Below are 14942 nucleotides of genomic sequence, written 5' to 3'. Positions count from 1 at the left end.
TTCCTGTATGTATATTAACTTCTGTTCTGCTGACGTTAATACTGTGTAAGATTGGTAAATGTTTTAGTCTACTGTCACAGATATTAATTTTTATTTTATTTTTATTTCTCTTTCCTTTTGCTTCCTATGAAGGCAGGGGGTAGTAAGGTAAGTTCATTTACGTGAAGTCCAGGATTAAATGCATTTAAGTAACTTAAGCTGCTTGGGAAAGTAGTTACAATTTGCAGTAGAAGTGAGGGATTTACCTCTTTTCTATTAAATAATGGCTTTAGGTTAATGGGTAGAAAAGGGATAAGGGACAAAGCATAAGGGCGGTTCTCACTCTGAGTTGACATGAGTGAACACTGGATAGAGTATTTGGGAGGAGGTGATCAAACCTCATCTTCCTATCCTCAATGCTTTGAAGTGGCTAAGGAGCAGCTTGACTTCACTTCCTGAGTCGGAGAGCTTCCTAAGTGCTTGTGGGTGTCTGTAAGACCGTATCTCAGTGTGGTTGTAGAAGTCCAACATGGAATAGAGTGTAGTGAGCACATTGCATGGATGCCTGAGGTGACTGTATGAGCAGTATCATGTCTGCAGCATTGTGCTGGAGCTGATAAAGCTTCAGAGGTGAGGGGAGCATTACTGCCTTGGCTGCAGCATTTTGCCAATGCATCTATACTGCTTGAGGATCTGAGCTGCTGGGTCCACATCGTGCTCATATGGGAGTCTCTAGCGTAGGTGCTTGCATTAGGTTATGAGCTTCTGCACTTACTCTATTTAAAATATATGCATATGCAAAAACATATATTGTTGAATTTGCAGCACAACAAATCTTTAGGCTGTTAGGCCACCCTTCAGACTTGTAGACTGAGCTGCCTCTGTGACTAGAACTGAAGATTTCATTGAGATTCAGTTGGTCTAAGGTTTGCTTGCGGTGTTGTTAAAGGCCAGCTCTACTAATGATACAGTATTCTCTAGCAGTGAAATTACCATGCTATATCATTGAAATCGGAATACTTATTTTAACTTCTATTGGAAACACAAAATGGCGCTGCTGTGAGACAGCACTTAGGTCTGTAATTTGAATTATTTATCATTTCTGAATAATAATGTTTATAGATAATATTTTTGCATTAAAAGATGTATACTGTGTGTCTAATTTGGTTGTGTAATAGCTTTGTGGATACTCAGCAACACAAAATACATTTGAAAACTGTTTCTATCCTTTACTAAGGGTTCTTTCCTAGTATGCTTTTGTGCCAGGTAAATTACTCAGAAAAAAAGTCCATCGTGGTTGATTTTGAAAACACTTCTGACTCAGCTACTCCCTGAACTGCACAGCACTGAAGGTTTGGGAGATGCCTCTGGAGAATAATGATCTGTTCATATTTGTTCTTATACTCCCTGAAGTTGGCTGTTTGTCGCTGTCAGAGGAGCAGTGCTGTGATTTATGTACTTTACAGAAGAATGGCTGTACCAAGAGATCTCAAAACTAAACAACCAGGAATTTCAGTTCAAATTTTTCACCATAAGTTTTAAAGATTTGCAAGCAGATAAAACCATTACTTAGTCCATGTGCTGAGATCTCTTGCGTTCAAAGATCCCAGTGGATCTTTTGAAAATTCTTTTGCTGTTCTGCATATACTCCCAGATATAATTCAAAACCAGGTGTTGTGACAAAACTGCCTCTGCTTTTATTTAGCTTTTGTTTTGTTTTTTTTTCTTGAGGAGTTTTTGTGTCTGCTTAGGGACGTATAGACAGATGCAAAACCAGATCACCTACTTTAGATCCTTGTGAATTCAAAATGGGAAGGAAACTAAAAAAGTATTTACAGACTAGTCTCTTACAGATTGAGAAGAATTTTTTTTTTGTATTCAACAGAGACAGTAAATAAATGTAAATTGTACTTCCAAGGCAGTGAGAGAGGAAGGAAGCTACTGAAATGAAACATTTTTAATCCAAACCTCACAATTATCACCTTGTAATTGCCACTGAAGGAGAAATTCTGAGATTTTATACAAATGTCTTCCATATCTGTTTTGGATAAATAAACAAAATGCAATTACATTATTTTGTTTTCCAGTCTAGTGACTTGTGATATGAATGTAAATAATACACACTCCAGAGCTCTCTTCATAAAAAATCATTCTTATTTTCTACTTTGATTCTGTCAGCTTGTGTGATTTGGGAGAGGGGAGAAGCCAGGAGTCAAAAATGAAAAGCTATAGCAAGGGACTTTGCACTAGCAGCTTCTTCTCTCTTTCTGTTTACCATATTTGCGGAATAAATTAGATTACAGGAAAGTTGAAATTTAACATTAACTTTTTAAAAAAACAGTTTTAGGAAACAGGCTTTTTGAAGCCTGTTTTGCCCGTTGGAATGTACATTAGTGCAGGGCATTAACCTTGGGACTGAAAACCCTGAAATTTCAGACTTCATTCTTTCCAATCATAAATTTAGTTTTATTGTTAGTTACTTATGTTACAAGCTGTAGACTAGAACAACATGATGGAAAAGAATGGTCTCCCTTTACCAGTTTGAGGTAATTATTTTTTCTTCCCAAAGCTGAGCTAAAACCCATGTCTTTGAGAAAGCGAAAAAGCCAATTACCGAAGTATCAAGGTTTACTAAATAATCTTAATTTTTGAATGCAAAGAAAAACATCTATTCACTTTGCAGCCAAAAAGGAAATGTGTAGAGAAATTGTGTAGCTCAGTGGTGAGAGTTGGAAGATTTGCATTTGGTTTATGAACTGTGTAGATTGGTTTTATCAACAGAATGTAAAAAGTTTTTTGGACAATATGCATTTTTTAAGATGTCAAGAAAAGGGTAACTGGATCACAGGTGTATTGCCAGATAGGTTGAATACAGCTTCAAATAAGTCTTGCATACTTCAGTGATGAGGACAGCACAAAAGCCTTAATGAAATCTTCCTTGTACTGTTTAGGCATCCATATGTAAATATTTGCTAGCTAATAATTTGGTATGTCTTGTGCGGTCCATGTGGAATATGTTGTTCAATACTTGAATCATGAAATCAAAAAAGTAGAATTGTAAATCAAAGAATGGAAAACGATAAATGGAAGCTAAAAATGTTCCTTTGACTGTACGAATGTTTCTTTCCGTGGACTCAGGAAAACTGTAAGAGAAAACTGCTCCGTTCTTGGGGAATCTCTCGTTTCTCCTGCGTTACTATGAAAAATATTCTGTAGTTCTTGAGGAATTACATGCTTTTAATTGCAAAACCTGTTCAAGCTACATTTGGATTTTATTGTGGGAAAGTTTTAGCTGTTTCCTATATGAAGAAATAGAGCATCAGTCTTGCACTGCAAAATAAAGTTAAAACTAATTAGAAGATATTCAGTAAAGCATTCTTTTCAGCAGGGGAAAAATTTATTTGTGAGTTGATGAGTTGTTGACACTGTGTTCGTAATTTTCAGGAAAATTTTTCCTAAATTATTCATAAATTATTTTTGTTAACTTATAAGTGGAAAAGACTAACTAGTGTTCTCCTTGCCAAGGTGGAGTTGCTTGGTAGTTCTTAAAAGAAAAGCTAAGGAAACCAGTGGAAGCGTACCAGCTAATCAAACTAATGGAATGTGCTCATGCATACTACAAATGATAGGAAATCATCTGTACATGTCCATGTGCTCTATGATTAATAATGATTTTTGGCTAGCCAAAGTTTAGGAATATTCCTTCATACATAACTGAGGAAACCTATCCAGTGCAAAGTATCTTCAGTCAACATAAACTGAATTAAGTAGTCATGAAAAAATAGTACATATCAGTAGTGCTCAGTACCCCACACATTCTTACTAGCTGAGATAATTGCATCTTAGTATGAATAAATGTATTTTTGTGAGTGAACTTGAACATCTGTTTTTAGTAGCGAGTTGACTGTTTTATCCATCAGCTTATTTCTGGAAGTTAAATCTGCACAACCTTTCTTTGAGTAATTCAGGTGTTGTGTTTGCCGACTCTAAACACTTGGTATAGTTCAGATGTTTTTGGTTTTGCTTCTGCTTTATTTCTGTATTTACAGTAGTTATCCCAAAGAATTATATTCTCATGTCAACACATATTCAGAATTCCCATTTCAGTGAATGGGAGTTCTCTATACAAATAATAGATTTACATAGGCTATGAAGTGAATAATCCCCTTGTTGTAAAATGAAGTATACAAACCAGAAAGTCAGTAATAATTATCTATATGAATAATTCACTGGCACCTAATTTTAGCCCAACTTGTATAAGTAATCCTTTTCTCTTTCCCATCTGCTGCTGAAAAGAGGTTCCAGGTAATGCTTTTATTTTGCTATCTAGTCCATCTTCTACTGCCACCCTCCCATTTTCCTTAAAAGCCATCTGTCATGTTGGGTGCCATACCATGCACCTATCAGTCTTCAGAATATTGCTGTATTACAAATCTGTAATTTATATATATTCATTGTAGTTCTGTTTCATACAATAAGCTAGATATTTTTTTACAGTGTGAGCTAGATATTTTTTTACAGTGTGAACTCCAACACCATACTTTCCTATGTTTCACAAGCAATATTTTTTCAGTAATACTTATTAAAATATTATAAAGATCACCACTCTTTCCTGCCCCCTGGTGGACAGCTGTTTTACATGTGATGATTTGACAGTCTCACCTGACATGTCAAGATGTATCTGTTACTAAATTATTTAAGCATTAGGTTCCCTGTATCTGCATTAGTGAGTATAAACTGGCACTTACTGCTCATAGGACACATGAAAATAATTATAAGTAATTTTTGTCAAGAAGCAGTATTTAGAAGCTACCAGCCTTCATTATCTTCTAATGGAAATTAGACCTCTGTAAAGTTTCACAAATGACTTTGGAGAACTTGCAAGAGTAAATGGAAAGAAGTCCTCCTTACTTTTAAAATTCATTCTATACTTCATGCTTGCCAACACCTTTTGGGGAGGGCAGTGCAAGACCCTTCATGCTGAAGAGTAGTGCAAAATCAATTGCTAAATTCTCTGCAAGTCCCTCTAAGTATGAAGTGCTGCTTTGGTGCCCTGCACAGGAAGGGACTTTTCCTTTTGTACCAACGGCTGTAATTTGCTTTATGAAATTGTGCCCAAAATAATAATTGTATTTTTAAAACAGAAATAAATATTGTAAATTATACTGTTATAAGTTACCACAGAACTCAAAGAATTGGTTGTAATTTACCTATGCTATATAACAGAAAATCCTTCCTTATTCTGTTAATAACTTTAGAAACTCAGTAACAATGAGGAAGATAGGGAATGAAGTACATCATCATACAACAAGGGGTAGTAATATTGAAGCTATGTCTAAAACTGTGAAAAAGAGACTTCTTTGTTTCAGAAACTACTTCAAAATGCTTATACTCAATTTTTATAGTGTCATAACATGAAATATTAAAATATATATACAAAATCTATTTTCATTTTAAAAATAAAGTGCCATTATTAAGGTATTTATTGCCCTTATGATAGATGGCTGGAATTCTCCTTCCACATGCACGAACTGACCCTATCCATATGTGAATTCACCCCAACATGCTGTTCATGCTCTCCTTCCCATCTTTTCCACACAGTTTTTGAGCATGCAGCGAGTTATGCATACAGGTATATGACCACTGTGTGTTGCATATGCCATTAGTCACTTTGCTGCACATTAAATAGCGAATAAAAAATATCTTCGGCTTTCACACTTTTAAAAAAAGCACTTGAAAAATGTATTCTCATGTCCTTCAACATTCCTGCTTTTAAATGCTCAAGTTGTTATCTTGAAACTTAATTGGGAAGAGAATACATACATGCTTGTAATTTGAGTTCCAGTTCCACTGCTCTGGATCAATATAGAATTAGTCTTTCCTGGACAGATACTTAGATAAATTGTTTAGGTGACCTGTGAGATATTACAGCTGAGTAAAATTTGCCAAGTCTTCCTGACCAATGTGCATTCATTTTATTCTGTTGTGTGGTAACGTTCGAATGTAAATGTACTATAATGATTACTTAAGGATGATATAAACCTGTGTTTGTAGAGCATTTAAGTATAGATGTTCTTCTCAAGCAGTTGTAAAATAGGAGATTGTTTTACCTCTTCTCCCATTCTATCACAAGGGATTAACAGACAGCAAATGTTATAAAAATGCCACATTCTAGAACCAAGCAGCAGAGAAATATTCAGTTCCAGTAATGTAAACCTCTGTCAGAACCATGTCCTTTCAGTTTTTACTGCTTTCATCAAACTTCAAATATGTTCTTCTGCTGTATTTAGTTTTTTTGCTTTTTTTCCCCCTCCAACTCATTTTTCCCTCTGTGTTTCAGGGACATTAAATGAATTAGGGCCAGGGTAGGAGAGGAGGAAGGAGAGGAAGTTTAAGTGCTGTGTGTCAAGTATGAAGCTGACAAGTAGAAGAAGGGCTTTTTATGCTGTGTTCTGTTAATTTCTAGAGCAACAGTAATGAGACGGTTGCAAAATTGTCCATGACAAATCAGAAATTAAAAATATGAAGTCTTTCAAAGCATTCTGGAGTGAGCAGAGGGTGGATTGGGCAGTCTTGCTCAATCTTCCCCTACCCTCATCTGTAAAGCAGGACATTAGTTGTTGATACAATTCTTAGTCTGTTATTCAAAGTAATAGAGAAATTTTTTGCACGATTGTTAAATCTAGAATCTGACATTTTTGTTCCACATGCTGGCTGCTATGTAATCTACAGGAAGCCGCATTTAAAGATTTCCTTACTCTATCAAAAGGTCTGTCTCTCAGCTAGAAAAGTGTCTGGAGCAGAGAGGAGCATATCTTTTTCTACTTTCCTTCCTTCAAGAAGGTTTGGATTTTTTTCTGCTGCTCTGTGTGTAGACTGGCAATCCTATCTTGGGTGTCGATGCTTCACAGCTGAGTTAAGTGGCATTTTGCTTTTCTTTTTAGTCCTTAATATGCCTTTGACAACTGTATTTCTTCTTCTCCAGAAGCCTTTTTGAGTTCTACAACATGCCAGTAGAAGCAGCACACACAACAAACAGCATGCCAGTCTCACATTTCTGCAATACTCCCTACTCTACTTGCTGTTTGATTTTATTGCTGCTGCATGGGATGAGAGAAGAGGTAACAAGACAGTGGAAAGCTGATTCTTGGGGAAACTAATGGTTAGGACCAACAGAATCACTGGTATACAATCTTCCAATTTTCAGCACTTCAGCACTGTTCCCAATTTCCATGTTTAAAAAGAGAAAGGTACATGTTGTATTTACTTAATTTAAAAAAAATATGTTTCAAAGGCAAAATTGTGTAAGTGGTTTTTAAGAAACCATTTTTGTACAAATGCTTTTTGAGTAACTTGCATTTTTAAGTGTGCTCCTAGTTGCTGAATAAATGAGCTGTAATTATGGAAGTATCAAAGGAATTCAGAAATTTGAATTACAGTTGAAAGTAAAATTGTAGATAGGGAAAAAATTTGATTAGCAGCTCTTAATATCATTAACTTGTTACAGAAATCAGTTACTAGATATGCTTCAATAACTATAATTTTTAACCATGAAATAACAGCTTATGTATAATGACAGCTATGTGCAATTCATTTAACTTGTTAACCCTATTCATTCTTTAGAGAATTTTGATTGCACAGGCGGAGAACTGGTTATTATTCTGTCATTTAACTTCAGAGGTTGTAAGCACTAGAATTTGTTCTAAGCAGTACTTATATTCATATGCAAAAAATTCCAATACACTTCAAAACCCAACCAAAATTTTATTTGTAATATTTTGGGAGATCAGTGACCATTTCAAAAAAGATTTTGGGAAAAAAATTACTTTTAGGAAAAAAGAAGGAATCTTAATGTAAATTTACCTCAGATGTTTAATGAAGCTGTCTGATTTATTCCTTTCTCTTCTCCCCCAGCTCAGCAAATATTAGCAGGAACTGGGCTGTGTTAGTTTCTCTTTTTCTCTGTGTCTTCATTTACTTCAATGAATAAGGGCGGTTTTTATTCTTTGTATCACTGAAGTGCTTTTAGAAAGCCCATTCCCCATACTGAATCTGTGCCTTTAAATTTTTGTTTGTACATTTCAGTAGTTTTTCTTGATTGGATTTGATTCAGCTGGGGTAGCACACAATGATAAAGTGACTTCTGTGGCACTGGGAGATACCTGTTGCTTGCTGATCAGGGTATTTGCAACTGAATTTGCTCATCTGCTGTGGAAGTGGGGAACAAATACAGTCAAGCATTTTTTCCTCTTTTAGATGGCCTCTCTCCTTATGTTTACCATCTTAATATGGTAAACGTTGTGACCTGCTGGGAGATTTTCTCTGTTGACAGTTTAGAACATTCCAAAGAAAAGTGTAGTTTCTTTATTTTTCAAAATGAAAAAAGTGAGGAATTGGCCTAGCAGTGCTATTGTTGTTGTATGACAGACTAGGTAAGGGAATGCTTGGAGTCAGTGGTGATAGGACAGAAGAGAAGACCTGGAAAAATAGCTTGGCAGGCTAGGAATCTCACATCAAGTATAAAACCTGGAAAAAAACAGTTGAGAGACAGTAGTGATTCAAGAGGGATTGTGGAATTGGATGTTGGGATTGCTGACAGAAATCAGAGAGATTCCCTGCTTCCTGTACTGGCCAGTGTGCTTGTATAGATGATGAAGACAGCCCAGGCCATGCTTGCTTTGCTTTTCCTCCTCTTTTCCAAAAGTTAGGGGGGTTACTTTGTCACTTCACATACTAAAGGTCAGGATGCTGTGACTGTGAGCTAGGTCCAGACTATGAAAAACAAAATTCAAATGTCATGCTTTTCTGTCTCAAGGTATGTGTGAATCCCTTCCATTTGCAAACCTCAGAGAAGAAAAAAGATTTTTAACAGGACTTTTGAGAATGAAGTCTAGGGGTACATTCCCACCACACAAATTTCAAGCAGGACTGAAAGAGTGTATTTAAGTGCTGCTATCTTCTAATATTTGTCTCTGAAGAAGCAGACCTTACTGCATGTCCATATTGGACTCCTTTTTGGACCTGCCTTGCTATGCATGGTCCATGTCCCCAGATCTTGCCTTTACTGCCAGTTTATTAGAAGTCTGTTTTCTAAGAAAAATAATTTTGGAGTAGCAAAAAGCAACTGTTAGTATACCATTCTTTGTGAAGTTACAGAAGTCTTCCTCCATACTTCAAATTTGTGTTCTGTGTCTTAATTTGCACTTACTCATGAATGAATATCAAATATGAGCCTTACTTATCTTCCTTCATGCCTTGAATTTTCATGTTAACTGTAAATTACTATTTCATATTTTGCTCCAGTAATAATTTAATGCAGTCCATATCCCTCCCATGAAAAGATTCAGTGTTAACTAACTGTGCAGTGTGAAGTGGCAAAATTTCTTGTTAGATGTGCACTTGGACTTTCTATTGTATAGATTTCACATTTCATAAAATCTAGACGTATGATGCTGAATTAAATATTTCAAGTACCTCCCTGCAGTCCTGTCTAACACAATAGGAAGCTTTAGTAAACTTGATCACATTTGGGTGATCCAAGCAACGGACAGACTTTACCAGACAGAAATTTTTTGTCATCTGGGTGTTTTTTGTAATTTTTTTCCACAAGTACTTACAGGCTTCTAACAGTAGAGGAATTAAGTGGAATATCTCAGAACACAGTTTATATTTGCAGTGTAGTTTGCATTGTAATACATATAAATCTTATGTTTGGTGATGTGACATCAATCTATAAATTGTACTAAAATTAGGCAGGGAAAATGAAGAAATAAATCTAAGAAAATAGTATTTTATTTAAATAACTGGGAAAAAGAAGCTTTTCAACTGTCCTTCAAAATACACAGTGTACAAACAAATCATATTCTATTGTTCTTAGAAAAGACAGTCATTATTTTGAATCAAAATCACTTAAGAGCAGAGATGAAATTAGAAGTACTTCTTACTAAAAAGGAATATGAAAGAGACCTGTTGCTTTATGTTTGATATTAGTTTATTGCACTGCCTACTGGATTAAATAATCTGGATGTCACTGAATCTATACATATAATTTATTTTAAAATGAATTGTTTCTCTTAAGGGTCCAGTTTGAAGGATTGTTATTGCAGCCACAAATGCTGTATTTATAGAATCAAAAATCAATGCTTCTGCAAATTACTAGGAATAGTTTACTAGTTACTATTACTAATTGCATATATTTAATAAATAAAGCTTATTTGCGTGTGTGTTTCTTTGTATAGGTACAGTTAAATGTAATGTGAGAGATGTTACAGATATTCATTACACATATCTAATTGAGACTTCTTAATTAAATCTGGGCTATTCAGAACAGTGGAACATAAATTATGGCTGTTATTCCTGCATTTACATGGTCTTGGTTTACTTCCGTGTAAGCTTTGATCCATATCTCATTTCAGTTGATCTAAGAGTGAATGGGCAGGTGCATCTGGAGTTCTTTACAAACTATTACAAAAATAGGAGAAGTTAGGGGTCTGCTGGAGGCATGTGGGAACAGGCATTATTAGATTAATCAGGTAGCCTCTATTCAGTAAAATTACTACAGAGAAGATGAAAGTACCTTAAAAACATAGCTTGGAAAAGCTAAGAATATTTTAAAAGTGCCCAATCATTTTAAAGCAAGCTTTTTCCTTAACCCATGGATTGTTGAAGAATTCGAGAACTTAGTATGTTAAACAAAGGATTTTTAGGTTTTGTTTTTCTCCTTTGACAGAGGTATGTCTTTTAAAGATGAATATGAATGTTAGTTGAGCAGGATAGGGCTGTAAGATTTCCCTATGCGTTAGCAGGTTGGAAGGTACTGTTAGTATGGAATGGGTGACGGACAGCCTTCTCTTATTCACAGTTCTTTATTTCAGACCACCAGTTAGTAGGGCATTGCCACAGCCGGAGAAACTGCAGACAAATAATGTGGGGAAAAAAAAGAGACCTATAGAGGTAAGAAAAATGTTGATCTCCTCTTCTTCTTGTAGGATTTTGTTTTGCCAGAAAATGACACATCTCTGAACACATTAAATGATTGTTTTATTCTAAATGTATCAAAGATGGAAATAGTGAATAGTGGGTAAATAGCAGAAAAAGTGGGAGAGAATTTTTACTTGTAAATAAAAAAAAGTCTCTATTTCTTTTTCTTGCAAATGAAATGGGGTATAACTGAATTCTTAGTAATCATAAAACCTTAGAACTGACTGTAGAAAGCGGGATGTCTTGTTTAGGTAACCGGATTGTTAAAGGGTGTATTATTGCTAATGAAACTAAGCATTTTTTTATTCCAATCTTTTAAAACTTTATTTTAAGACTTCATTTCAAATTCATTATTGATAAGAGTTTTTAAAATAATTTTAAAAATTCTATTAATGATGAGTTTAGCCTTGGCACCTGTTTTTTCATTACATAGCAATTGCAAATAAATATACCAACTTTTGATTAATCTGAGGTAGAAATTTCATCTGACCTTGGAAAATGCAGTTCTTCATACCAACCCAAGTATCACTGATGCTGCAAAATGTTTGGTGTAGCACAATAAACAGCTTTCTGACATCACTGCTCTAGAAGTTTTAGACTGTAATTCAGCTTTCTAGTTGCTGGCAGGAATTAAATTGTGGACCAAGGCTTGTCATTCTTTGTTTCTTAGTGTCTTCCACATTCAAAGAGCTTTATTCTTCACTGCAGTGTATTTATTTATGTGCATGTGTATGAGTATCCCTTTCAGTGTATATATATGTCTGCGTGTATATGTGCACATTCTGCAGCATCCCCCTGACAGGTATGAAAGGGTGACACAGCTACGTGTGACAAGCATGAGCAGCCATGTAAACTGACAGGGGAGGCACGAGCTCAGTTTCTATTGCTTTGAGATATCGTTAAACTCCTTTACTACGTAAGGACATCATTAAAAAATAAAAGCCTACAGAAGATTGTAAAGTTCACAAGTTCTTTAAGGTTTTGAGTGTCTATTGATGTGAATATCTTTTTTAGGACCTAATTTTGGAGCTGGTATTTGGGTATCGAGGCAAGGACTGCAGAAACAATGTGCACTATTTGAATGATGGTGCTGATGTAATTTATCACACTGCATCTATTGGGATCTTGTATAATGTGGCAACAGGTAGGAGAAAACCCACTGGAGGGAAAATGTTTCTTTACAGACATGGAGTTACAGTTTATAAAACAATTAATATGCTTTAAGTATTGTAAAAGTATGTGGAAAAAATATTATTTGTTGCTAAAATTTCAGTCTGTAGAAAATATTCATAGTAGCTGCATAAGCAAACAAGTATACTGAAATATTCCTGGTGACTAAACTTTGAAGGAAGTAAAGATTTGGGTTTTTTGGTATTAGCTTTCTGAAATTTGAATGTTAAAATGATCACAGAAACTAAAAGAGCTGAACAATGGGATAATTGTAATTTAATTTTTTTTGAAGCATAAGTTCATATTTTTATTTGGTTTACTTTTCAGTCATCTGTATCACATTCATTCCCAACAACCCATTTACTTTAGATAACTTAGACCTTTTAAAAAGTACAGAAAGCCATTTGTTTCTGTAATAGTTAAGCAACTTGATGTGGAAAACTTGAGGGAATAGTTCGGAGTTACTGAGTGCTGTGTGTTGAAGTCAAGATAAAAAATTATGAGTTTCTGCTTTCTGGTTTTAAACTTCAAAACGCAACATGACCATAATGCTGTTTTCTAACAAATATTATAAACTTTTCAAACATTAGCCAAGTCTCTGTGTATAAATGTTTTAATTAAAGTTGAACTAGGGTTTGGTTTGTTTTTTTTTTTTTCTTACTTTTAGGCTCTCAGTCATTTTACCAGGAACACAATGATGATATTTTGTGCCTCACTGTGAATCAGCACCCCAAGTTTATCAACATAGTGGCAACTGGCCAAGTAGGTATGTTTGTATTTCTTTGTAAAAGGAATTAACATAAGAGCATGCAATCAGGGCCTTGTAAATTCATGATAAATCACAAAAATATTTGATTATGCTATCTCCGTTTGTATGAGTGTTACTCAGTTACCTGTCCTCTTTATATGTTTCTCTGAGTGTAATTGAATAAAGTTGACAAAAATATTGAGACATGAAAGATTAAACTTATCTTTTGTTTGGAGTATTATCAAAACTATTTTTTCAGAAATCTTAAGCCCCATTAAATTAGTCTGGTTGTATTGAACTATCAGCTCATGTTAGACCTTTCAAAGAGTCATAGCCCTTCCAAAGAAGCTGAATAGAGCTAACCTTCATTTTTTAAAATACATGTCAATTTGTGTAGGTTTTATCTCATCAGGTAGATTTATAATACCTACTTGGTGGTTGGATATGATATAGTTGTAATATTCCAGGCAGAACCAAAGCTCTCATGGTGTTCCCTACAGATAAATTCAGATTTAGAGGGAAAATGTATCTATATTTCATAGTGACATTAAGATCTATGAACTAACCAGGTTAAAGAAAAAAGAAAAGAAAAGAAAAAACCCATTTTTCATTTGCATAGCTGGTAGAAATTGCTGTTTCTTGATTTTGCAGATGAGTGATTTTTGTAGCCCTACAGTCTGGTTGTAGTTTTCATACCTTCCGTTGATTCTCAGCAGATTCAAACCCACATTATTTTCTTCAGTGCATGGAATACAAAAAACCCCCCTTATTTGATTTCAGCCAAAATAGATTTTTTTTTTTCTTTACGTTTGTTTTAGAGGTTTCATGTAAATACAGTCAGTTCTGCAGAGTTTATTACCTGCTTTCCTGTGTCTTTTGGATTTTTAGGTGTATGTCTCATTAAAATTGACTCATTGATAATAGTAACTGCTTAGCTAAAATAGCTTTCTTTCTTGGTGAGTTTCTTGCCTCACATAATTTTAAACAAATTTTTAATGGAAATTATTTAAATGGAAAAAATCATCAGCAGATTTTTGTCTATGGTTTGATTGCAAAGAACAATTGCAGGAATTACAAACCTTTTAATGTCTTTAAGAATTTGCTTTTTCATTGTATTTCTTAATCTGGCCCAGTTTGCCTTTCTGTAGGGGAAGAAAGTGAAAACTTTTCTTCTGCAGTGTTCATCTTACCCAAGACAAAACACAGGACTTAATCCTTTTTTTTATTTTCGTAATCATTTCTACATCAACTAGCAGTAGAACAATTTTAACTGTTTTGTAATGTGGATCAAGGCACACAAATCAGGGGCAGATGACACTTAAAAATTACATACACTTTTAAGTAGGGAATTAAAAATGAGCAGGAAGTGAAATATCTTAAAGCAGCACTTATTTTTTGATTTTGAAGTGATATTAAGGAGTGTATATACTCGATAAAGAACATACTTAATTGCTGCTACTTTTCTTACTGATATAGTTGGCACAAATAGTATCACCATCATGATTTAAATCTTCAAAAGATGTATTGAATCTTCAGGTACTCAAATGCTTCTTAGCATGTTTTTCCCACTTAGTTTGTTAAAATATCAATGACATTAAAAAAATATGTTTTCATTTACTTTGGCTGAGAGAGACCTAACGTACACCAGAACTAGATTTTTGTGTTGTAGCTCAAAATGGAAATCAAAATATATTCATTCATGCAGTATATTCATTCTATGATTTATTTCTGATGTGACCTCCTTTTATCAGTAATTACTCATCTTTAATAGCCGTATTGGTGCTGCTGCAATGCAAAAAGATGACATCAGGGTGTGTATTAAGAAATTACACTGAATGTGGCATATATTTTCTTTAGCACTTATCCTATTTCTGATCTAATTATTTTTCTGCTGCTTTTCCATTACAGGAGACTCAGCAGATATGTCAGGTAAGGGAAATGAAATTTTAACATCTTCAGGTGTAGTTAGTCTATCTAGCAGCCATCTGCAGCTTTATAGAGCTTTATAGTGATGTGAATTCATTTTTAGTTTATTAAACCCCGTGTCAGTCATATTACTGTCAGC

The 14942-nt window shown here is 34.6% G+C and overlaps 1 protein-coding gene across 16 annotated transcripts in view; it reads left to right on the top strand.

Annotated features, from left to right (window-relative positions):
• The window catches only part of EML5 (EMAP like 5), a 111298-nt gene that overhangs the window by 73763 nt on the left and 22593 nt on the right, over nucleotides 1–14942 (top strand). For 5 of the 16 annotated variants that reach the window (XM_042048373.1, XM_042048369.1, XM_042048366.1 and 2 more), the window contains 6 exons: nucleotides 133–147; nucleotides 4276–4284; nucleotides 10854–10932; nucleotides 11974–12103; nucleotides 12797–12895; nucleotides 14786–14806. In XM_042048373.1, the coding sequence (XP_041904307.1) occupies nucleotides 133–147; nucleotides 4276–4284; nucleotides 10854–10932; nucleotides 11974–12103; nucleotides 12797–12895; nucleotides 14786–14806 (353 nt within the window). Of the gene's footprint in view, nucleotides 1–132; nucleotides 148–4275; nucleotides 4285–10840; nucleotides 10933–11973; nucleotides 12104–12796; nucleotides 12896–14785; nucleotides 14807–14942 lie in introns of those variants that run through there. The other 11 variants (XM_042048377.1, XM_042048378.1, XM_042048370.1 and 8 more) reach the window with 8 other exon arrangements.

The sequence above is a fragment of the Corvus kubaryi genome, unplaced genomic scaffold (genome assembly GCF_017639235.1).
Source record: "Corvus kubaryi isolate FWS band 111438036 unplaced genomic scaffold, C.kubaryi_AGA036_p1.0 66, whole genome shotgun sequence".
NCBI lineage: Eukaryota > Metazoa > Chordata > Aves > Passeriformes > Corvidae > Corvus > Corvus kubaryi.
This window is presented reverse-complemented; position numbering and strand designations above follow the sequence as displayed.